Source organism: Montipora foliosa, chromosome 6 (genome assembly GCF_036669935.1).
Source record: "Montipora foliosa isolate CH-2021 chromosome 6, ASM3666993v2, whole genome shotgun sequence".
Lineage (NCBI taxonomy): Eukaryota > Metazoa > Cnidaria > Anthozoa > Scleractinia > Acroporidae > Montipora > Montipora foliosa.
In genome coordinates this window covers 52,887,925-52,911,769 of record NC_090874.1, presented here as the reverse complement: position 1 = coordinate 52,911,769, position 23,845 = coordinate 52,887,925, and the positions used below count along the sequence as shown (strand labels likewise).

General features: G+C 38.6%; 1 protein-coding gene and 1 long non-coding RNA gene across 2 annotated transcripts in view; one reads left to right on the top strand and one right to left on the bottom strand.

Moving 5' to 3' along the window:
* Nucleotides 1-1,918: 1,918 nt before the first annotated feature.
* LOC138007729 (uncharacterized) overlaps nucleotides 1,919-23,845 on the bottom strand; it is a 22,493-nt gene continuing 566 nt past the window's right edge. The window contains exons 2-13 of the mRNA XM_068854789.1: nucleotides 23,522-23,610; nucleotides 22,444-22,547; nucleotides 22,030-22,104; nucleotides 19,178-19,309; nucleotides 18,664-18,804; nucleotides 18,053-18,142; nucleotides 17,878-17,941; nucleotides 17,139-17,226; nucleotides 7,358-7,445; nucleotides 4,956-5,033; nucleotides 3,891-4,006; nucleotides 1,919-2,539 (exon numbers count right to left, since the gene is read on the bottom strand). Coding sequence (XP_068710890.1) covers nucleotides 2,410-2,539; nucleotides 3,891-4,006; nucleotides 4,956-5,033; nucleotides 7,358-7,445; nucleotides 17,139-17,226; nucleotides 17,878-17,941; nucleotides 18,053-18,142; nucleotides 18,664-18,804; nucleotides 19,178-19,309; nucleotides 22,030-22,104; nucleotides 22,444-22,547; nucleotides 23,522-23,610 — 1,195 coding nt within the window. The 3' untranslated portion in view covers nucleotides 1,919-2,409. The remainder of the gene's footprint in view (nucleotides 2,540-3,890; nucleotides 4,007-4,955; nucleotides 5,034-7,357; nucleotides 7,446-17,138; nucleotides 17,227-17,877; nucleotides 17,942-18,052; nucleotides 18,143-18,663; nucleotides 18,805-19,177; nucleotides 19,310-22,029; nucleotides 22,105-22,443; nucleotides 22,548-23,521; nucleotides 23,611-23,845) is intronic.
* Nucleotides 8,482-10,081, top strand: LOC138007731 (uncharacterized). Its single transcript, XR_011124101.1, has 3 exons — nucleotides 8,482-8,649; nucleotides 9,332-9,418; nucleotides 9,864-10,081. It is a non-coding gene; the product is annotated as an uncharacterized lncRNA (long non-coding RNA).

Below are 23,845 nucleotides of genomic sequence, written 5' to 3'. Positions count from 1 at the left end.
AGATGGGGCGATAATTATTTGTGTCTGATTTTAAGCGTTTTTCAAAGATGGGTGTCACTCTAGCCAATTTCCATTCAGTTGGATAGATTCCCGTGAGCATTGATTTTGTAAATATGTCGGGTAGTACGGGAGCAAAAATACTAGCGGCCAATTTTAACAACTTACTAGGGATCTTGTCGAGGCCAAGGGCTTTCTTTTCAACTATTTTTTTCAGCGGGTCGAGAACAATGTCGACACTCGGAGTTTTTAAAATACGGTTTATCAGAGGGCGACAAGAATGATTCAGCGTCAACTAGCATTTTCGCAATGTTAGTGAAGTGCACTTTGAAAGCTTCCGCTATATTGTCGGCGTTATTTATAGTTCTATTATTAGACAGGAAGGAAAGGAACTTTATTTAAGTGTCTAGTCGTTCCAGCGCTGAAGCACTAATTGGGGACACTGTAAATTGAAATTAACAATTAACACAAATCAAGTCAAATGTTGGTTTTTGAGAAGAGGGGAAACCGGAGTACCCGGGGAAAATCTCTCGATGCAGAGTAGAGAACCAACAAACTAAACCCACATATGACGCCGAGTCGCCGAGTCTGGGAATTGAACCCGGGCCACATTGGTGGGAGGCGAGTGCTCTCACCACTGCGCCATCCCAAAATTTTGGACGATTTACTACTATTCCGTGAGCTAAGCTCGTTAATAAGATCCTAAGTTTTACGTGGATTGCTTTTGCTAGTTTCCAAGTTTTCAGAAAACTATTGATTTTTAGCAAGTTCAGTTGCATTATTCACATGGTTCCTAGCCCGTTTAAATAGAGTGCTGCCACATTGCATGATCATTTGCAATAATTTCGCTCGTTGTCCACGGCGACCGCTTCTGACAAACAGGCTTTTCCATTCTTGCCACATATCATTTGGATCAGAGCGCGAACTAACATTCCTCCATGGCATTTGCTCGAGATCATTTAAAATTGTAATTGAACTGAGTGGAGTGCAGTTTGGTCTGAAATCATACGTGCAGCGCGAGTTCGATTTGAAATCACAAGTATGATTTCAGACCAAAATTGCACGACACGAAGTTAAATTACCACCTTATTACATCGATTTAGAAATCACAAAATTATAATTGTTTAATCGTTAAAATACAGGATTTTAGTCAGTACCAATATAATATTGAACCAGTTGGGAAAGTTGAAAATTTCGCCACACATGCTTTTCTGTCATTCATTTTCCTGCAACTTGGTTGGTTACCTTAAAACAAGCCTTGAAATCTGATTGGTTGTTGTAGTGTTCGTTTCTCATTGGCTGGGGAAATGGTGCTATTTAGAGCAAAAATAGTGCGATTTATTCCCAAATCGGGAGAGTTAATCACTGAGATTGCAAGGATCACCAGTGGTTTCTAAATGGCTGTCATAAAAGAACTTATCTTTTTGAAAATTTGCACGGGCTTATAGAAATCGCTAGTAACGTGAACCTGAGTGCGTTTTCAGTAGAAAGCTCATTTCAACCGTGGAAGGGGCTATCTAAACAATGGTTTCACAGGCTGTGCTAAAGACGCGCTCTGTTACAGGGACGGCGGAACGTATTTTGCATTGGGGGGGGGGGGGGGGGCCAAACAAGCAAGCCCCGGAGACGCTAACTCGTAGGGGGTTTGGGGGAATTTATCCGCCAGAAAATTTTGGAAATCTTGAAGCTCTGAAATGCTAATTTCAGCATTCTCGACGAGATATCGAAAACAAGCGTGGATCAATATGACAGATGTTTTACTTCTAATTTTTATTTTTTGCTTGAAATTAGGGGAGGGGCGGGGGGGCAGTCCCCCCGGCTCCGCCGTCCCTTTGTTATGACTTATGGTTCTCTGCTTAGGAGGACTCATACACCATAAGCCATATTTCAAGAGGGTTCGATAATAAAGCAACCAAAGGAACGGTGCGCGATCGACAGTTTGCTGTACACATGGCTCCACGGCAACTGGCAAGGTAATTTAAAATATTCTGAACTTGAAATCAAATGCAACATACTCAATTTCAAACACTATCATATCATTAACTTACTTAATTTATAAATAACACAAACAAAATAATGCAAATTACACTATTTTAGCGTGATACAGTATATAGTTTCTAGTCTTGACCGATGAATCTTTAACGCGGTTAGATCTGTTAAACTGAATATCCATTGCTAGAAAAACCGAATTAAGATGACGGTTCCTTTCTGTGGTTCACCCACTGAGCGACTTTCTGGCCAGGAGAATTATAGAGCCGACTGTCAACAAATTCTGAGCTCAGTCAGCGCTTATAGTGATATCACAAAATAGTGATATCACTTTCAGAATTATTGTCTATACCCCAAAAAAGCACTAAATTCCCCAGTTTTCCAATCAAAATTTGTTGATAAGTACGTCGTAAACTTCGACGGTTAATCTTTTTTGACGATCTTGTTCTTGTATTTGAGCTTCTCCGAGCCACCTGAAGTGGAATGAAGACTTACTCCCAACAGCCGCAACACAACCTTAATAAACAGTATTTTGACAGTGTAGATCAATAATCTGAAAAGCAAGTAAGAAATGAGAAAGAAGTAATAAAAACAATCGTAATCGTACCGCGCACCAGTGGCTCAGTTGGTTGAGCACCGGGCTGTCACGCGGGAGGTCGTGAGTTCAACTCCGGCCAGACCAACACTCACTCACTCAAATAACTGAGGAGAAAGTGCTGCCTTTGTAATTACATCTGCAAATGGTTAGACTCTCTAGTCTTCTCGGATAAGGACGATAAGCCGGAGGTCCCGTCTCACAACCCTTCAATGTTCATAATCCTGTGAGACGTAAAAGAACCCGCACACTTGTCGCAAAGAGTAGGTTAGAGAGTAGGGCATGTAGTTCCCGGTGTTGTGGTCTGTCTTCTGTGGTGTATCATGGTTGGGAGGGTAAATGCTCGGAGATATTAGCTACACCAAGCTACCCTAAAAATCCGAGGGTAAATAAAGATGTATATGATGATACAGCCAGGGGCTCAAGTAGATGATCGAACTATCTCGTCAAGCGAAAGAAGCGAGGAGCGAGGAAGCGAGGGTTGTACGGGCGTGTAAAGCTCGCGCACGCTTGCACGAGAATTCGAGTATTGAATAAAAACCCACTCTTTTTCAGTCTAGGGCTCAAGACCCACAGCATACAATAGACCATATTCGTTTTCTCAGTATTGGTCTGGAATTAGCCTGCAATGGAGGCTAATGCGGGGACATCTTTTGAAATGCAAATACTTTTTAATATATTCCCCGGCATGAGCCTCCATTGCAAGCTAGTTCCAGTCCAATACTGAGAATACGAATATGGTCTATTGAAATACCTGTCCTCGGTTTTACGGCATTCTCAGACCGTCCTCACAGCCCCCTTCCTCGCAACGAATACAGATTCTCAACATAATCAGGCTTCTCAAAGTACAAGAATACCAGACCTTCGTTCCTGGTGATCAGCTGTTGGTATGGAATAATGCGGGCGGTCCCGGGTGAAATCTCGCGCTATCCACAGCGAACGGGACTTGTCTTCCCGAATTCAACTAACCACCCTTTGCAAATAGCAAACTGGTTTCATAACCAAGGGGTTTCTGATGGGTTTCTTAACGTTCTGTTTACTGCAGAGACCGCAACTTTGGTTGCTTTTTGGGGCTCCAAATGACATGGTTATCGCGAAACAGCGATCCTTAATTTGATGCTTACTTGTCTTGACCTGACTTTTTGGCCCTACCGCTTTAAAACGGGGTGCGAGGTCCCTGTATATACGGTCCTCGAGGTTTTAACCATTAAAAACTACCTTGTAACTGGAAAGTACTCTCATTCGTTGTTTTCAGTTTTTCCTAACGACCTGAAACAGTTCAAAAACAAGATGCAATGCCCAAGCTTACCTCAATAATCCCACGATAATAAACGTCAAAAGACAATACACCCCAGCGTAGAAAAGTATTTTCTTTAAGACAGGAGGTTTATCCAACTTTTGCGGACATCGGTGAGCGCCTCTGGTCTATCCAAAGAAAACACCAAAAAGTTCTCTCACTACAATTGCAACTAAGGAACAGTGTTTCAAGACGGCGAGGTTTTAGAGGATGAATGCGCAGCTCATTTTTTCCAGAAACTGTGAAGCTGTGTAGTGGTCTATATGTACTGATGACCATCAATAGACCGTATTCATAAATGGCGGTCAACAAGTTATTCCTTTGGCCTTGCGCTAAAAAGACCAACTAGCCTCGTTTGCATGGACAAAATACAAAAGAAATGTTGCTTTAGAGCGAGGCTATTTGGTACCATTAGCACGAAGACAAAACAAAAATCTATTGGCCGCCATTTATGAATACGGTCCATGGCCGTCGCAAAGCCAGAATATACCAAAACGGTGATGCTTCGAACTTCTTAACGCGCTTTCGAACAGGCGATAAGAGCAGCAGTGCTAAGCGGTTATGAATTATGGCACCTCCCCAACACCATCCCCCAAACACGCACCGACTTCTCATGCAGCTAGTAAAACACCACAACAAAACTTTGAATTTTGACTTGCTCTTACTCCTTTTCCCGAGCTTGCAGCGATTTCCAGGTCTTATTGGTTCAGTTCAGTGTTTGAAATCATCAGTTGTGATAAAAATGCCAATTATTAATGCATTAATCATGCCCTTCAGTATTATGAAAAGGAGATACAGCGAGGTTGGCCCTATCTCCTAGCTGGAATCAACTGCACATTGCTTTTTGTTGAGTGAGGAAAACTAGAGTGTCCAAAGAAAAAAAATACTCAAGGAACAAGGTCCAAAACCAACCTAAGCTCAATTACCTCAGTTACAGGATTGAACCTGGGTCAAATTTGTGGAAAGCGAGTGCTATTTACCACAGCATCATCCCTTCTTTCCACAATTGACCCGTTTGGTTTTAGCTTCCAAGAATTGAATGAAAGCCGTTATCCGGCACTCGGTCGATCATATTACCTTTTCTAATGTATCCAATGAAATAGTTTGTTGAAGATAACTTGCATCTTGGCCGCGTACTTCCACTGTTACAGTAACCTGGAACAACGACGAACGCAACAAATAAAAGTTAAGAACATATACGACCCCGACTCCGGGAATCGAACCCGGTGGTGGGAGCCGAGCGCTCTTACCACTGGGCGATTCCTGTTCCCAATAGGTACCTCTTCTTTTCTCAATTCATTTTGCTGATTGGTTGATAATACATGTACATAAAATATAATAAATAATTATCATAATGATGAGGAGACTGGGCAAAACTCAAGAACACGATATGAATAATAATAATAATAATAATTATCATTATTATTATTTAGATCTTCTCCTTGAAAGGAAAGGAACTTTATTTAAGTGTCTAGTCATTTTAGCGCTGTAGCACTAATCGGGGACACTCAAAATTTGAAATTAACAATTAACGAAAATCAAGTCAAATATCGTTTTTTTAGGAGAGAAGGGAAAACTGGAGTACCCGGAGAAAAATTTCTCTCGGTGCTGAGTAGAGAACCAACAAACCTAGCGCACATGTGACGCCGAGTCTGGGAATCGAACCCGGACCACATTAGTGGGAGGCGAGTGCTCTCACTACTGCACCATCCCTGCACATCAAATTTCACCTTCCTTAGACAGATTATAAATGGGTGGTGGACCACCTACAATTTAGTAGGTATTGTTTTTTAGCATAATTACATAGGTGATTATTGAATATTCTCTAATATTTTTAAAAATACAACCACACTTTTGAGTTTAAGAAAGGTGTTTAAATTTATATTTTTGTAAGGAACATTTAATCTACAAAGAATCATGTACTGATAGTTATATATATATAAATATATATTATATGGATTATCTTGTAAAAATCGTAATCTTAGGGCGCGTTCGATTGACCCTATTCCGGAATAAGAATACGTGGAGTGATGATTAAAACGGTATGTTTGGCACGCTTTGAAGGAGCAAGGATAATAAAGCTATGTTTAAAATAGCATTTTAGCAGATGTTTGACACTTTTAATGTGAATCTCTGTAAAAACGAAGGATTTTTAACTTATATTCCATGTATTCCTATTCCGGAATACGGTCAATCGAACGCGCATTAAGACTCACTATGGTTGATGATGATGTTTGAAACATCGAAACATGTTCCTTAAACTCAAAACTGTGGTTGTATTTTTAAAAATATTATTAACACTTGTGCTATCAAGACCATTTGAATATTCCCTGCGCTGATTGGTTGCAGTTGAGGTGATTATTACGCGATATCACCTAACCGTTTTTTTCAAAATGGCCGCAAGCCGTCTTGTCGAGGTGACTGTAGACGATGAAATAATATGTTCAAAGAAAATGCATATTTTTGAAATAATCACCTCAGGCTCAGTGAATAATTACTAAATATACCAGAATTAATATTAACTCTGAATATGCCGACGGCTAAGGGTTCCAAACTTGAATGCGTGGCAGAAATTTAGTGAAATGAAGCACTATAACAAAATGGGGTCGTTCGAAATCGTTTGCCTTCAGTTATCGAATAACCCAGCTTGGTAAGTAGTAGGCTAGCAAGTGACGTTTGCTACGAAGATTTAATTGCGAAAGAGGACCAGACAACAAATTGTGCGTTGGATGAAGGTATACAAGCTTTGAACAACTTGCGCCAGATGCTCAAACGTTTTCAAAAATCGGTCAAATACGCTAATGGTTGGCAAATCACAGTTTAATAAACGACCAAAACCTGACGCTTTCAAAACCGATCTAAAAATCATCTGAAAAAAATCCTCTTTTATTTTTCCGGAAAACCAAAATTCGAAAGCTTCAAAAGACAACCATTCCGCAAAAACGGATCACAGATTTTCGCTGGAAAACAATACCTCAGAAGAAGAGCCGAATCTGCGCAAATCCAAAATTCCCAATACATACCATGATCTTTTTTTTGAGAGAGAGAAAGAAAGGAAAAATGGACGGAAAAGGTACAAGTTTTTTTTTCCCGAAAAACGCACGCCTGGACCTGTCAGTGGAAAATCACAGGTTTGGCTAATTTTCAAGAAACCTGGCCCTGGTGAAATTCATTTTGCATGCGGTATCTCGGAGAAATCATTGCTCACAGGTTTTCATTCAACAGTTGTTCAAAAAAAAAAAAAATTTCACGTCAAGACATTTTCTGAACATGTTTGTACACAACGATGAAATAATATATGAAATGGATCATATATGAACTGCGGATATGAAATCAAGTGTAGCTATGATCCTCGCAGTTATAAACGCAATTTTTGCAATTGTGTAAAAAAGCCTGAAATTTTCAGACTTCTTTACGCAATTACAAAAACTGCGAGGATCACAGCTTCACTTGATGTTTGTACACAATTGGACACTTACCGGTTGATGGTCCCAGTGAACAGTTAACAGACCATAATTTATCTCCGTGATGAAATGGTGGGTTCGTCTGCTGGAATGACCCATATTCCTGAGATCGAGATACAGGTAAGAATTAAGGAAGAGATCTACAGTCCCCTCTTGCCCGCGCCCAACCACACCAAGAGTGAAGTTTACTTCAGTAAAGCAAACTCTTAAAGCTTTTACAATATGCAATTTTGCGAGAAACTTGAATCGCAACGCCATGGCGAGACAAATGTCCAATGTAACATACCTTGCAACGGCTACTGTTGCAGAAACAGGGTTACGGGAAGTAGAGGTGAGTTCTCCTTTCCCGGCCTGCAACGCTTCATGCAACTTTGCAACGAATTTTCAAGCATTGTGCAAAGCAACACTTTCCCTGCAACTTGCGAAGGTTAGCGGCACCAGCCGATGAAAATGTTCCTTTAACATCACGTGATCATCGAAAACAAGGCAAACGCGGCAGCTTTTGTGAAACGCCCATCAAACAACTTGTTTCGCAGCGAGAACTTTTGCCGCAACAAAATTGCAAGACAAGTTGCAACAAAATTGCCGACTGTAACAGCGCCTTTAAAGAAAAGTCCACGACATGCAAGAATTCACGCAACCAATTTAATATCCCTTCGATAACAATTAACTTCCGCACATTAAATAATTACGTTGAAAAAGTATTACTTGATTCCTAGTAAAAGAGCTGGCTACATAATTGGCGCTTTAGTTTTCCTTCTCTGAAAGGTGCCTTTTCATCGATTAAAATGCAGAAGTTTGTTGAGATCGGCCAGATGACTTACAGAACGAGAGGGAAATCTCTCCTGGTCGAGGAAAAGAAAAAGAAAAAGAAAAAGAAAAAGAAAAAACAAAAGATACGCAGTTGAGACAAAACAACAACAACAAAAAAAAGAGTGCGTTGGCCGGGAATCGAACCCGGGTCAACTGCTTGGAAGGCAGCTATGCTCACCACTATACCACCAACCAGGGGGGGGGGGAAGCAACTTCCCATACATTCTCTTAAATGGAATCCAAACGATGTTCTCACAACTTGCAAAGCAATCATGGAGGCATCAGTCAGCGGATTCGTGTATTGCGCACGAGTAGAATTTGTCATCCCGAAATGTAAACAAAACAAGAAACATGGCGACCGATGTCGGTGCGAAATGTGGTGGCTTTTTTTAGGTTATACAACGATTTTTTTTTATTTCGAAGCCCTTCAATTTGGAAAATTTACTTCTTGGTGGACGTCGATTTTAACGCACAGTAGTTTCTCCGAGATCAAGGTAAGGCAACATTTTGTAAATGTGTATGACTTCGCGTTAAAAAAGCCTCTTGAGCTAGTAAGCTTAAGATTATTGGCTAGGTGATAAAACAGGTTGGTGAGCAAACAGTAATTATCCCCGCTGTATAGTAACTGGCAATTTTTCAAGTTTTTTTCAATTTTTTTGTCTTTTCTAAAATGTCAATCGGGCGTTCGATTTATGGTATTTGTACTAGAAACACTTAATACTCAGAGATAGACATTCCTTTGCATGTGTTATTTGATAACTAAACCTACGTTTTACTTTGTAAATTTTTCCAGCTAGCATTTATTACCGCCTATAAAAAGAAATTCGTTCGCGAAAAGAGAATATTGTGAAAAGCAGCTTTCATTGAGGAAGGGTTCTTTTGCTTGCATTGTTTGTTTTACTTCAATTGGCATTGTTTGTTTTACTTCAATTGCATTACTTATCTTTGAGGATTTTCATTGATACTCCTGGGGCGAGATTCCTACATAAAAGCGATGGAGTGCTCATCAGAATTTTTAAAACAAAGCCTTAAAACGAATTAGAATAGTCTTTCCAACAAACTTTTGTTTGGCTTTATATAGTCTTTTTAGCCAGAAAGGTACTAAGGTAAACTCTATATATGATCAGGTTAGTTTTTGTTGTTTGTTATTTTTTTAATTCTTTTGCCACACCACAGACATAATACAAAGATAAGGAATAAAGAAAAAGAGAGAAGAAAGAAAATTATAAAGAGAAGAGACGAGAAAAAAGAGTTTTAAACATTGTAAGTGGTTCAGAGTCATGGATTTTAATTGTGTTTCGGTCAAGGCAGAATGGAGCACACCTGTCACTTTTTCTAGGATTCCCCCTACCCTCCCTTTGGTTCTGGTTATAAAATTTGCAAACCAGTTTCATTTTCATTTTTATTTGCTCCACTTTGTGATGACACTGAGACAACAAAAAATGAGAATTAAATTGGTTGAATTAAAAGTTTTCTAATCAAGGTTTTTTTTTGAAAAAACAAAAACAAAAACAATTACATGTCTGGCGCAAATATACACAGTTTCAATTTAAGCAATTTCCATTTCTTTCGAGGTGAAGTCAGTCCTCTTTCATCTAAAAGGCTTCCCTGCCATGTTCTCACATTCTGTCTTCCACTGCATCCACAGTGCCAGTTTCAGCAAGCAAAATTTGTCTATCGTTGACATTGTGTTTTTCATTTCTTACAGGAGAAAATAACAGTTGGATTGTTCTATCACCACTGATTGCAATTTTCCAGCTGGGAGGGAGTTTTGTTATCAATAAAGAGTATAAATGGGCCATGTCAAGACGATGACGTGCCATTATGGAGGACATTTCATTAAGGGTTGATCACTGAGTGTTAGGTTGTTGCGCACGAAAATGTTTGAGGCCTTGACTGCAAAAACAAATAAACAAATAAAATTCTTGTTTCTTGTCGTTGACTGGACATCACTAGTAGAAGTCACATTGTCTCCATTGTTGCACGTAACATGAAATGTACTGTTCAAGAAGTTGGACATGTGGTGTGAACAGCCATATGGCTGGACTCACTTGATGTTTACCTGACATGAACAGCACGGAATATATGCTATTTCACCCATCTCATAATTCATGTGGTTGTCTCTATCCCAACTGTAATGTTCAAAACACACATGTTCGGGTTGGCTTCATAACTTCCCCTACAGGCAGTTAAGGGGTAACTGCCTGCATCATTGATAGCAAATGGGAAGGTATGTTGATAGTGGTAGTGGAATTCCTGTATATACAAATGAATTCCTGGAATTTCAATTTGCAGGGTCCAAAGGAGATCCTCATGGTCCAATCTGAGGTCACTCTTCTTTCTCAAGTTTTCTACCAAATAATCAATTTTTAGTTATCCCTGTTCAAGCTGAACATTCGCAGTTCACGAGATAGCTAGCAGATGTATGCTTCAATCGCTGGAGTTAGGGTCACCAAGATGACAGATAGGCTTGGTAGACCCTTGGTAAAATACTTGTTCCGGAATTTGATGTTACAATTAGTTCCAAGAGACACTGCACGTTCCCAGCTGAAAGGATTGCAGCTGACATTCAATGTAGGACAGCCACTATCAGACTCCTCAAATTCTCTGACATAATTCATCTTGAAATTCTATCTTTTGTTTATCAGTGGCACCATAAACTAAGCCCTTCTAGTTTTGTTAATTTTTTTAACCCGGTATCTTCTATTCATTCATATAAAACACGTCAATCACAGATTGATAATCTGTTTGTTACATCTGTTCATACCACTCAATGCGGTATTCGTTCTCTCAGTTACACTGGTCCAAAACTTTGGAATTCTTTATCCATTGATGTTAAGAAAATCAAGCTTTTTTCCAATTTTCGTCAATATATCAAAAATTCTGTGATTGGTGGTTATAATACTATTATTGATTCCCAATGTCTTACAATTATGTAATCTTTAACTGTTATTTAATTAATAAAGTAATACTTTTTATCTAAAACAGTGTTTTTTGCATCTCTTTTCCTTGACTCATTCATGTCTTGTTTTGGGTCACCTACTTGGTTAGTTCAATGAACGAACCTACAATTGTAAAATTTCTTTTTCTTGGCAATCCCTTGATGTTATATTTTAAGCACTAATTTCTATTAATTATTATTTCTGTCTGAGCATAAATAAAAATTGACTTGACTAGGACAAATTCAAGAATGGAAAGTAGCACTTTTGGTGGGTCGAATGAAATAACATTTTTTAAAAATATTCTTTCCTTCAGATCTCCCCAACCCAAAACATCCCGCTGATATACAGGAAAGTTTCCAAAAGCAGTTTTTCGTATTTCGGCGAGAAGAACACGTTACCAGTAGATATTGTGTTGAATGAAATTAAACGTGGTTGGTTCGACGATGTTTGTCGTGATGCTTTGGAGCTATCGAACAACAGGAAGAGGTCCTTAGGTGAATAAATTACACTGATTACCGTCTGAATCCTAAAACTCGGATATCCGACGATGCATCGGAAACAACTTGAAATATTTAGGTTCCCCTGAATAAACGGATTTATGTCGAGCAAACTAGCTACGCGGACTACGCATTCAACTCGTACTCGTAAATTATTTGTGTGAGTTGTGCCTCGACGGGAAGCTTCAGAGCCATTAGGGAACGAGTCAGCTATGAACGTTTTCTCAACTTCACTTCGTGATAATAGCACCAACAATAAAGCCAACAGACACATAGTTTTTACAGAGATCGCCATCTTTTTAACATTCGAAAACACCTGAAAGCAAGTCTGCCATCGACAGTCCTTGCAGGGCGCTTATACATAGGGCGGTGAAACGGGCAGTCCGCTCTTGGTCCAATGTGTGATGCGGAGAAGGACTGGCACGAGCGCTCCTTCCGCGCTTCCGGTGCAATTAATGGCTGCCACAAATATCCTCTCGACGAACCGGAAATTAAGTTTTCTTTCTTTATTTTTGGACCACCAGTAGTGTATTATTTAAAGGCCTTTTTGATATTTTGACCCAAAACTCAATAGTATTTTGTCTTTGGAATATCACTCAAGTATTTTCGTCGGAAGCTGCTTAAATTTGAGTGAAGTAAGACAGTGTCGAATGCAGGTATGTCCCGCTTATCGTGACCAAGCCGTGTTCCGCTGCTTCTTTTAGGAGTACTCCACATTACTCCAGTCTAAATTTTACATATGTTTAAGATCGATAGCTTTTACCTAACATAGTAAAAAACCAGCTGGATATATTTGGATATAGCAGCGTTTCAGAACTTCAAACTTGCTCACTTAAAATCGCTCGCGACGAATCGCCTGCCGCAGTCAATTTTACCGACAATAAAAAACTATTTTCAAGATTTCGCCCGCTTGGGAAAATCAACAAACAACAAATACGGTTTAATCAAGGCGCTTGTAGGTTCATCTTGGTAATTTAAATAAAATACGAGTAAAGCTTGCTGTTAATACTCTGTCCGAAAAAGTTTGCAAAGACATGGCTTTGCACCACACCACAGAAAAGACACAAGAATTTATGAAAATGTGAGATGCTTTTGAATGTCTTCAAAGATAACAGTCCACTGCAGTCAATAACAGATCAACGTGTTACTAACTTAAACCAAGTACTTAATTACTTCAAAGCTTGGAAACAAGAGCTTCAACAAACATTCCTCAGAAGGACAGATGCGTCAGAACACTTCATAACATGGCAAACAATGTTTGATCTCGAGGTAATATATAGACCAGACTTAAAATGGATCACAGCAAAACAATGCAAAACTGATAAGTTATTGTAAATACCATGTCCTTGCCCCCTTAGGTATAACTATGCAAAAAAGCCATTCTATTCCATGGCAATTCCTTCATATTTTGTAACAACTGAGGACAAAGCAATGATTACAGTTCCTTGCAGAATATCCTCCCCTGAGGAAAAGCAATTTGTAGCCTATCACTATTGCTACGTTTTAAAACTCCCCATCCTCTCCAAACCCCATATTGTTTCTTTGCCTTTGTGCAATTTGGACACACACAAATAAGCTTACCTGTGGCCAATCAATATGATCAAATTTTTGTTCCACTGTGTGAAACATAAATAATTAAAAATAATTAAAAGCATAAGCCCTGGAACATCCTTTAAAAAATAACAATGACTGTATTTATTGTTAGGCTTGACTAGCAACACCACACAGAGAACTCAAAAAATATAGCATAACTATTTCACACTCAAGGATCACAGGCATCTATTTTTGGGGGTCTGAGGGCTTATTTAAAGAAAAGAAAAAAAGATGTTTGGCTGATCTAGCCCTTTTACTCAGTCAATTAGTACAGATCAATACAGTAACTTTCTGTTTCATATTGTTTTCAAAGTGTCAGTGTCATATTCCAGCACTCGGCAAGGTCTCTTTTGGACTTGTGGCTGTTTCTGCTTAGGTGGCCCCATACACCACAATTAAGCCTTTTTGGAGACATCACCGCCAAGCCGGCCACTTCGGCTGAATAATTTTCATGGTCAAATATTTGCTTATCCCTCCTACATGATTGAGTTTTTCAGACATGTACTATCTGGCTGTTTCTGTGATTAAAGTTTTTAATTTCACACAGAGTTTGTTTCATTTGTTAACCTTATTTTGGGGTTGAGAGTTTGCTTTGTAAATTTCTCCCCCTCATTCTACAGACTGACCCTAACTTTTGTCTATGATTTAGATTTAGTTAGTGGAGAGAAAATCCTTCTTGTAAGGATTCTTATATCAACACCAATTAAGAAAGCTACAAAGGTTGCTAGGTTAATGTCTGCTTTTGTATTACTATAAATAACCAATCTTAATTCAACTCGAACAATTCATCTTTGATTTAATATGGCTCCTTCTTGGGGGACCAGACACAAATGGTAACATAATTATTGTTTAACCACTGTTTGCAAGACATTATATTTTGGTGCGATATTGTTTCTTGTCGCCTGTTTTCATTATTTTATGAAGTAGAGGTTTTGCCATACATTCAGACTCCCCTCACAGGGTTTGTGATTCAAACGCTTAACCACTCTGCAAAATTCCAGTCTTATTGATTGGGTTATAAAGCCTATAATCCAAAAAAAAAAAACATTTATCACTCTTTTGTAAAGGTCATTCAAAAAATGAGGGCAATAGCATTTGCGACCTTGTAATATCTTGTTTTATATTTCCAGTTTAATTTTTTTTTTAATTATGCAAATTAGAAGATTTGCAATGTCACACTGTGTACATAATGTGGAAGGCAGGACTTTTATTTTCAGATAATTAATGGTAATAGGTAACAATATTTAGCTCTATTTTCTATTTTGTTTTGAAAATAGCATGTTACCATTTCTGCTTGTGAGAGCTAACCATAAATAGGCTTACCAAATTCTCTTGACACTGTACAACTCTTCATACTAACTAGTAAGCTATGATGGTATGTCATTTAGCCTGAGGTGCACCCTGGTCAGCCTGTGTTCAGTAAGCTCTCAACAATGACAATAAAAACACTTTCCCTAAATCCTGTGCCAATAATATCTCTGAACATGACTGATTTCTAAACTTTGCACAACTATTGTACTCACAGTAAGGCACATAATTAGCTCAATTATCAGTCAACTACAGAAAATATTGTGGTAATCAGTGGCGGATCTAGACCTTGAGCTAAGGGTGGGGGGTTGCTTGCCTTGCCGGCTTTTCCTCCTGCGGTAAGGTAGTTTTGAGGTAAATGCAAGCATTGTGATAATTTGGTTTTTTCTTGGTTAGGATTTGGCTAGGCCGACCATTTCTTTGGAAGAGGTCATAAGCTGTGTAATTTTTGTTTTTGAAAAGCCACAAATTCAAGAAACAACCATGGCCCGAGTACCATATGATAAACTACTTTCTAGCTAAGCTTGCCCAAGCCATACTGAGGAATATTGCACCTTGTTCATTTTTGTGTGGACCTCGCTGCGCTCCATCTTTAGTTCCACAATGTTCAACCAATATTCCCCAGTATGGCCCTCCAGCTCGGTTAGTAAGAGCAAAAATATTTCCAAGTTGTTACTCGTATTTTGACTTGCCTTTTGGGTCCTTCAAAATACTCACCAGAATATAAACAAAATGTAAAAAAAAAAGCATGGCTTATAACCTTTTCCATGGAAATGGCTTGTATGGCAAAGTCCTGAACTAGAAAGCACCATTCAAAACACTTGGATTTACCTAAAGACCATAGGTCTGATAGGTTATAGGAGAGAACCAATCAAGAACAGAGGGAAAATGTTTGTTACATTAACATCAGCTATGTGTCTGGAACATCTGAAGAATTTTTTTCCTCGTTCAAATCAAAAAAGTCGTCTGTGATGTCCTGTAAAAACAATTCTTCCAATTCTTCGAGTGAGTCGCCAATCTCAACACTTGCCGCCATTTTGAAAAGGCTTTTCATAGACCCCAGTCTACTGCATCACACATTTTTGCTCGGACCCGCTCGTTTCACCGCCCGGTCTCTTTCCGCCCTGGTCCTTGCTATCTCAAAGAGCGCCCGCTCAAAAATACCCCGCTGACCAAGATTACCGCTTAGCAAGTTGTGAGAACATCGTTTCTCGGTCCCAGGCCTTTTTTCTATCCCCCCCCTGACCACCAACGCTACGACAACTATTTTCGCTACAATTTAGAAGATACATTTCGACGGCAGTTTGTTTATAACGCATCGAACACAATTATCGAACACTTCTTGTAGTAAACGTAAGCTTAAAAGAATAAAATAACATAAAAATACAGCCGCATTAGCAAGTCAAATCAGTTCAGCCTAGTGTGTTTCTCGCGTATCTTTAAATGATTAATCGCTCAAACTGGTAAAAAACTGAGACAAGAAAGGACCTTTGTGCTCTGGGTAACACAAAGCAGACAAAGATTCTGTGTGATTAAAACGTACATGTTTCGTAAAAATTTGAACATTTCGACACTTGAGGTCATGTTTTACTAACCACGATTTGCCATTTGTTCAGTCTAATTTATTTGACAAGGAGAGAGAGAGAGAGAGACAGGTTGATCACAGCAGCTTGCCAATACAAAAAAGATAGTAAGACACCATCTTAATAGATATTACGCCGGTTTGTAATATACATAAACTGTCAAAGATCTACAATTGTAGACCTGTGGACAGCAAACTGAGGATAAAGGCTGTAAAGATATTTTTGGTATTTACTCCCAATTTTCGCGAAAATATGATCATTGCAATTGGAAACAACAAATCCTCTGGGCTTGTATGGTTGAACCAAGACAATGTTCGAGCCCCGTTTAATTAACCGTTAATGAATCTTTTAGAAACTACCCCCTTTATTCCCGTTTAATTAAGTCTAGATGGATCTAGATATGGTTCAATATATGGCTTTCACGTATTCTCCTATAAAGTGAATTACATGCAATAACTGATATGTTCTATCGTTATTTTAAGCTAAGCGACTGTGATTTGCCGCATTCATTTTCCTTGTATTAGGCAAACAAAGGCTTCTGAATGTGGGGTGTCCTGTGCATCGTTATTACTGGTTTAATAAAATCAGTAGCCTTCACAAAAAAAAAAAAAAAAACATCACAACTTGTTGATTACAACGTGCAGTTGTATTGTCGAAACGTCGAGTAGATTGATTTTGAACTGAGTGGAGTGCAACTTTGGTCTGAAATCAAAATCGCTGCGAAAAGTTGCGCCGCTTTGCACCACTTGGAGCGGCTTTTCGTGAATAAATCTCAGTGGTGAGAGCCAATAAGATTGCAAGGATCACCAGCGATTTCTAAATGATGTATAACAAAGCCGGAACTGCGCTATTTAGGGCTCATTCTTTTGGGACTACTCCGGTTTACGAATAACAGAATACACGGAATACCAATTCCCAAAAGAACGCATCTGCCGAATTGGTCCCAAAAGAACACAATTACCGTATATTCGGAGTAGTCCTATTCCGGAATAGCCCCAAAAGAACGCGCCCTAAATTTAAGAAAAAGGATATGCTCTCAGATTTCTTATTCGGTACCTACGTTAGAAGCCAACGACATGTTTCAGTCGAAATCCAAGTCACACAGGTGCCTGTTAAGCCACTGGAAGTCACTTCATATAAAGGGTAACCTAGTAGGTAAATAAGCAATATAATTGTCGCAAGATTAACACAGTTGAGACAATATACACCCTTTCTTTGCTAAACTTTATGGTGATGGAACTTAATTTAAAATCGCTCTTACTTTCTTAGACTTCTTACTCTTTATATAATCCTGCAAAAATGGTTTAACAATTTTAGAAGCACTAATTAATACCAACCAAAGAGGTTGCAGTGAAATGTAAAAAAACGTAGTGTGCGGCCTTCTGAGCAGTGGAGGTCACCGGTTCGATCCCCGTCTCATTCTATCGACGTCTGTTTCGACTTTCCTCTGATCCGTGTAGCTGTTGCCTTGAATACCCGTAAAACGTAGCATTGACGGAGGAGGAAGGGGGTGGGAGGAAGGGGGGGGGGGGGGCGGAGGGGGGGGGTGCGCATCGAAGGCCATAGGTTCATCAGTTTACTGGCACGTGTTACCCTGTTCGTGTAGTTGTAATTTCCTTATGCGACTGCTTCAAAACGTACAGTCCAGGTTAGGCTGTTCTGGAAATAACATTGGTTCCATCGACTAAACTCGTAGGTGTTATCTTTGGCTTCAAATTTAGTTTAATCTGTTTCCAAACGCTACTTGCAAATTTATATGACTGACAAACATTGCAACCGTGCAAACTATACAAACGTACCTGTGCTTGTGTTATTTAAGCAAGCGAATTCTCCAAAATGAACATCTCCACTTATGAGTATGACCTACACCGTCGTACAAAGCAAAATAAAGAAAGTCAGTAAAGCACTATCCTTCTTGGAGGGTAGACGGAAAAAAGAAATTTGAACTTCAAATGAACAATGTGAACGCTTTACCCTTGGGTGTCTCTGTAAAAGCCACATCAAGCGATCGTAGCTTGAAGGACAACTGGTCCATTTGTCTGTATAAGGCATGTCTGACAAGAACTAAGTGAAAAACAACGGATCGTTGTAAAAAGATAGCGCTGGGTTGACTGATCCAAATTGGCAAACAGTGAACATTGCATCATCATCATGATACAATATGCCTTATCACGGTTTTGACCGCCATTTTGACGGGTAGGCAAAGCGTAAAGAATTTATAGTGTTTATATGGGGATCCGATGTCAAATAATTTTCGTTAAACGCTAGTTCTAAAAAAATTATGAATCGCGAACTGAAGGTACAGAGTAAAGGATTATAATTATACAGACCAATTTTTAGGGACTAGCCTTCGTTAAAAGCTGCGTGGTAGCGTTTTCGATTTTTCCATACATTTGTCTGTAATTGTTACTGAAAATTCGCGGGAAAAAATTACAGACAAATATATGGAAAAATTGAAAACGCTGCCGGGCATCTTCTGTGCAAGGTTAGTTACACTGCCTCCCCTCTGAATGACATTTACCTTAATTACGCAAGTCCTACAGGACTTCAAAGAAATCCCTTTGAAGGAATTAAGAAAACAATACCTGCATTCCACTGCCAATTACGGTCAACTGTGCAGGGTCAGTGCTACTTAGTTGTCTCACCAGCCAATCCCATTGCTCTTTTCCAAGTATGTCACAGTCTGTCCCCCACCGCAGGTGAGAGCGTATGTCAAGTAAGATTAACTGTAGGAATTAAGATGCATGATGATCTCAGAGCCTACCACTTTTAAAATATTTTTTAACCACTTCTTTGAAAACCACAATTTAAAAAATGTTAAAAATTAAATTAGTGAGCACTTTCGAGAATGTTTCGGCCGTATGGATGCATACTTCTTTTAAGTGGGGGGAGGGGGGGTACTTATTTGAATAATATTTATATACATCTTTTTCGATGGTTTAACATGTATTTACGCGCGGATATTTTGCGAGTTGCGTAGTATTTTTCAGAGGCCCTTGTTCTCTTGACCAAATATGGTAAAATGGCATACTAGTGGAATAATAAAATTAATCATGATAAAGCCACTCAATGGTACAAGAATTCAATTATTGAATTTGCCTTTAATCTCTTACTGCCATTTCCAAAGACATAGGATGCATAGGCTCCTTCACGTCGTCGGCGTAGACTTTCCACTGGCTCATCAAGAAAATCTAAGTAGATACCTTGACTTTGAAGACGATCTTTGTAGTGCTGCAAAGTTTGAAAAAATAATCATAGGTTTTTAAAAAAATCTGTGAAACCGTTGAGTTTTTACAACATGTTTCGAGAGAAACTTCTGCCATCCTCAGTTAGTAGAATACAACGCGATGGAAGCTGAATTTATAATAAATAGAAAAACATTAATGCTAAAAATATGTGAAAAATAGTGACAACGGAATGAAGTATAATATATACATGTACACAGTATTGGTAGCTTAAATGCCAAGCTGACTGCAACAGCCAAACCTTTGCTAGCTCCACCAGTCCCAAGAAACACATCACTTGGTAACAAAACACATACCATTAAAAAAGTATGGGACAAAACGGCACAGAGAAAAAAAAAAATACACAAGTGGCTACAGAAAATGGTATCAACTCTCGAAACGTTTGGATAGAGAGAGGAAAAAAGTTTGATAACGGTAGTACACCACAAAAGCAACTGCTCTTTTTGGTCATCTGGCCTTGATCCAGCAGAGTGTGAGAAACATTTCCCACTTAAGACACATTTAAGTTCACCTTGCAAGCAGGCCCCAGTTTTTCAAAGGCCAGATAAATATCTTTATCCAGTGGATAAGTCACACTATTCAACAGTTTCTATTAATTTTGTTCAAATATTTCAATATTAATTTTTGGTCACATAATTGTGAATATGCACACTCTAATCACATCTTAGTAAAGGCGTCAACAAAAATCTTGGCCAACATTTAGTGTGGAGCACATTTTACGCTAGCTTGCCAAGAAGAATATCACTTGGTTAGAGGCAAGGAGAACTGCCAAAAATAGTCACGTGGAAGTCCATGGCTGATGCCCTATGCTCCCCATTAGGAGCGAAGATGGGCTAATGATGATGATGACATTTTACGCTCTGGGTGGTGACTTATCCACTGTTTAAAGTTACCCAGCCTTTGAGCAACCTGCAGGGCCAGGTATGCATGGCCAATCAGACAAAATCGGACGGTCACTGTGCAGTAACTTACAAAGTTACAATAATTCAAGATATCAGTCCCATGCAATGTTTCAGCACTAGTGCTAGTGTCTTCATCAAGGTTGATCTACAGCTGAAAAACTGGTCCTTTTAATTACTCACTGATTGGCCATTGTCATCATGATTTTAGGAACCTGGGTAGAATTAATTAAGTTTCCAAACAAAGGCATTGATGGTATAGTGTACTGCTGGTTGGTGATGACAATTCTTTTCAAATAGTCCCAGTTAATGCAATAAATTGCAGGCATTGGTTGGTTTGACAAGCATGTTCTAACAATGCCACCTTATCCATTTTGAAAAGAAACATTGCTTTTGGGTGCTCTCTAAAAAAACATTTACCAATGAAACTGGCATTTGGTTTTTTTCAAATGAATACTTTTTCAATTGTCACACTGTATGAAATACTACGAAAACCACCGATCTACGGAATGGGCGGGAATTTACATGTCTCTGCCCTGCCCACTTTCATTTGTAAATAGTTTATATTCTTGAGAGGTATGTTAGATGCCTTGGCAGAACTGAGTGCATAAAGCTGTAGAATTGTGGGAGAGCTCTTGGAGAAGACTTGAAAGGAAGATTATACAAGGAGGTCCCATGTTTTATGAGTCAATGAGTCAATGAGACTCAAAGTCAATATAGCAACAATTTATTGATTAAGCCTAAGCCCTCGTTTCAGTCTAGGCCTAAGCACTCTCTGAAATTTTCGCTTTCATTTTATGGTTTGGTTAACTGCACTTACTCATTGACTCATTGACTCATAAATAGTGTTCACTCACACAAGATATTATCGGAAAAGGGTTTCTTCGTGGGAAGTTTTTCTGCGATTGCCAAATTTTGAAAACATATTTTTTTATTGTTGCAGTTGATCCGGTACACCTAAGCCTGTGGGAAAGGAATTTCATCAAAACGTTTAATGAAAGTGGGCAGGGCAGTGACTCAGTAATTTAGGTCCATTCACAAATCGTGGTTTTCATAGTACAGTCATTTTCTTGTTCCCTTGGGGCAGGATTCTTAGGTTTGGTAAAAATATGACTTAGCATCGAAAAGGCTCTCTGGGCAAGCTTCACTGTGGCCACACAAAATCCACTTGATGGACTCAATAAAACAATGACAATGGCAAAACCATTATAAAGCAATTATTGGTTTTAAAGAGTGGTGAAGAAAGGATGTTGACTTGCCAATTTAACCTTTTAGAAGAAGAAGATGGAACTGCATGGACACTCAGCCCTCATGATAAAAGCTTGCATTATTGTTCCATTTTCACTGTCTCATGTCACTTCAATCAACCAGCAAAAAATTCCATTTAAAATATATAATTAGCATGTGACGATCCAGTTTTTTAAAATAATATCATGTTTACTTTGTTTTTCACACTTCATCTGTTTTCATCCCATTGCTTTCTTTTCAATTTTACATACAAGCTGCGAAGAATTCCTTGCAAAAGCTAGATTAATACTACCGGTATTTAATAACGCATGAAAGTTGGCCGAGGTTTGACGATGGAACTCAAACTACACACATCTCTTTGAACATTTGTTGATTTTTGACCAAATCCGTCTCACTCTTAATATTTAATATGATAAAAATGAAAGCATTGGTCACACCTTTCCACCATTGTTCATTCCATAATGTACCAAACCTGTACCGTCCTACAAACATCGAACGCACTCGCCTAAGCTTCGATTACCCCTAGTTAATATGATAAAAATAAAAGCATTGGTCACACCTTTCCACCATTGTTCATTCCATAATCATGATCATCCCAGACTCCTAGCACATGCACTCCAGATTTGAGGAATTTCTAAAGAAATAGTGTCAATATACATTGAGCCAGATGATTATTTTTAGTATCTTTCAGTTTGGTCACCATCCCTTGATAATTGTATAACTGAGTTGTTCTTCCTCCAGAACTCAAAATGCACAATATACATTGTAAACCCATCTCACTCCATTTATTATAATTATTGTAACTAATGGAAAATCTTGGCTACCGCTCTTTTACGATAGAATTACTAATTATGTTTATGCTGTGTCAAGGCTTTTAGCATCAGGAATGCTACATATTGATTGACTTGCTTGGAGTGAAACAATAAAATATGTATAGGTTTATGGAAAACCAATAAAAATACTGTCTATTTACCTGATAATCTGAGGAGTACTTTAATGCACCAAATGTTTCCACCATTTCTTCCAGAGGAGATGGAGTCCATATAAAGGGCGCTATCCTAGTGTCGGCATAAACAGCTAAAAAAGCATACCAGTACTTTTACTTAAAACTATATATATGCAGTCAGTGATTACGAGTGATATCAGTCTGAGAACTTTGGAAATGGAGCAATAAAAATTATTGTTATCTCAAAAATCAGGGATGGAAAACCGTGACTGCAGCACTCTGAGGAAGTCAGAAGTGTAGATAGTACCTACATTGAACCCTTCTCCAACCACCACCACCCTGACTACATGATCATCACATGAAAGAAGAATAGTGGGTTTTTACTATGAGGAATTATGTGCCTTGATGAGGGAAATGGAAGCACAGAGACCCTGTTCTCGCTTCGGGTATCAGTCCAGCTTAATTGGACTGCATTAGGTAATCACGTTGGTTTGATGAAGTAGAGTAACATGGGAATATTTCTTGGGAATTTAATTTAAGAAATAAGATTGGCTTTCAAATAAAATGAGAGCTGCCACTGACTATAAATGACTCCCTTTTTCCTGTTCCAGTGAATTGCACAAGAGCCTTTCACTTTTTCATGCAGTTAGCTACATCTTATGCATGATTTTAATAATATTGGTAAAACTGGTATATCTGCAATTATTGTAATTGCAGCATCTCAAATGATGACAAACAGGTATCTAGGGAACCTCTGTTAAACCAACCAAGAAGCCACATATATTGGTTGTGGATAATATGCAAATCATTTAAATTATTTTATGGATCAGTGAACTGCATTTTTGTTTAGGCATAATCTTTCTTGTAGAAATGAGCTAAATAATTTATTTTCAATTTATAATGTAATCCACTGATCAATTTCCAATGTGTCTTTATGCGTTTCATTTGCCTTACGGTTTTAAAAACATATTTCGTAGATTCAGCATTGTAAGAATATTATAAGCTTCAGTAGTTTTGCAGCAAATGATACGTTCTACACTAATAATTAAATTAAAACATATTGTGGAACAAAAACCAGAGTAAACGAACAGTTCATATGACATACCATCTCCAAGCCAAACCCATAAATCCGGTTTTTGCCCTGAAATATGTTCCCACAATGGTTGGCGTACATGTGTCTTAGGATAAGCATAGCTAAAGAAAAGAGTAAAATGTTGCTTCAACCGAAATAAAAGGCAAGGAAATCTGTCCACAAGAGATAACATATTGTACTAGGCACTTCACGCCTATTCAATTTCAAGAGTTTTTAACGGACACATGAAGAGTCCAACCCGTTTACGCTTAAGGTGATTTCATTTGAGTTAACTGTCATATACTGCAGTAGTTCCTTGTAAATCGTTATTTGTGACAAAGTCAAATTACTCAGTCA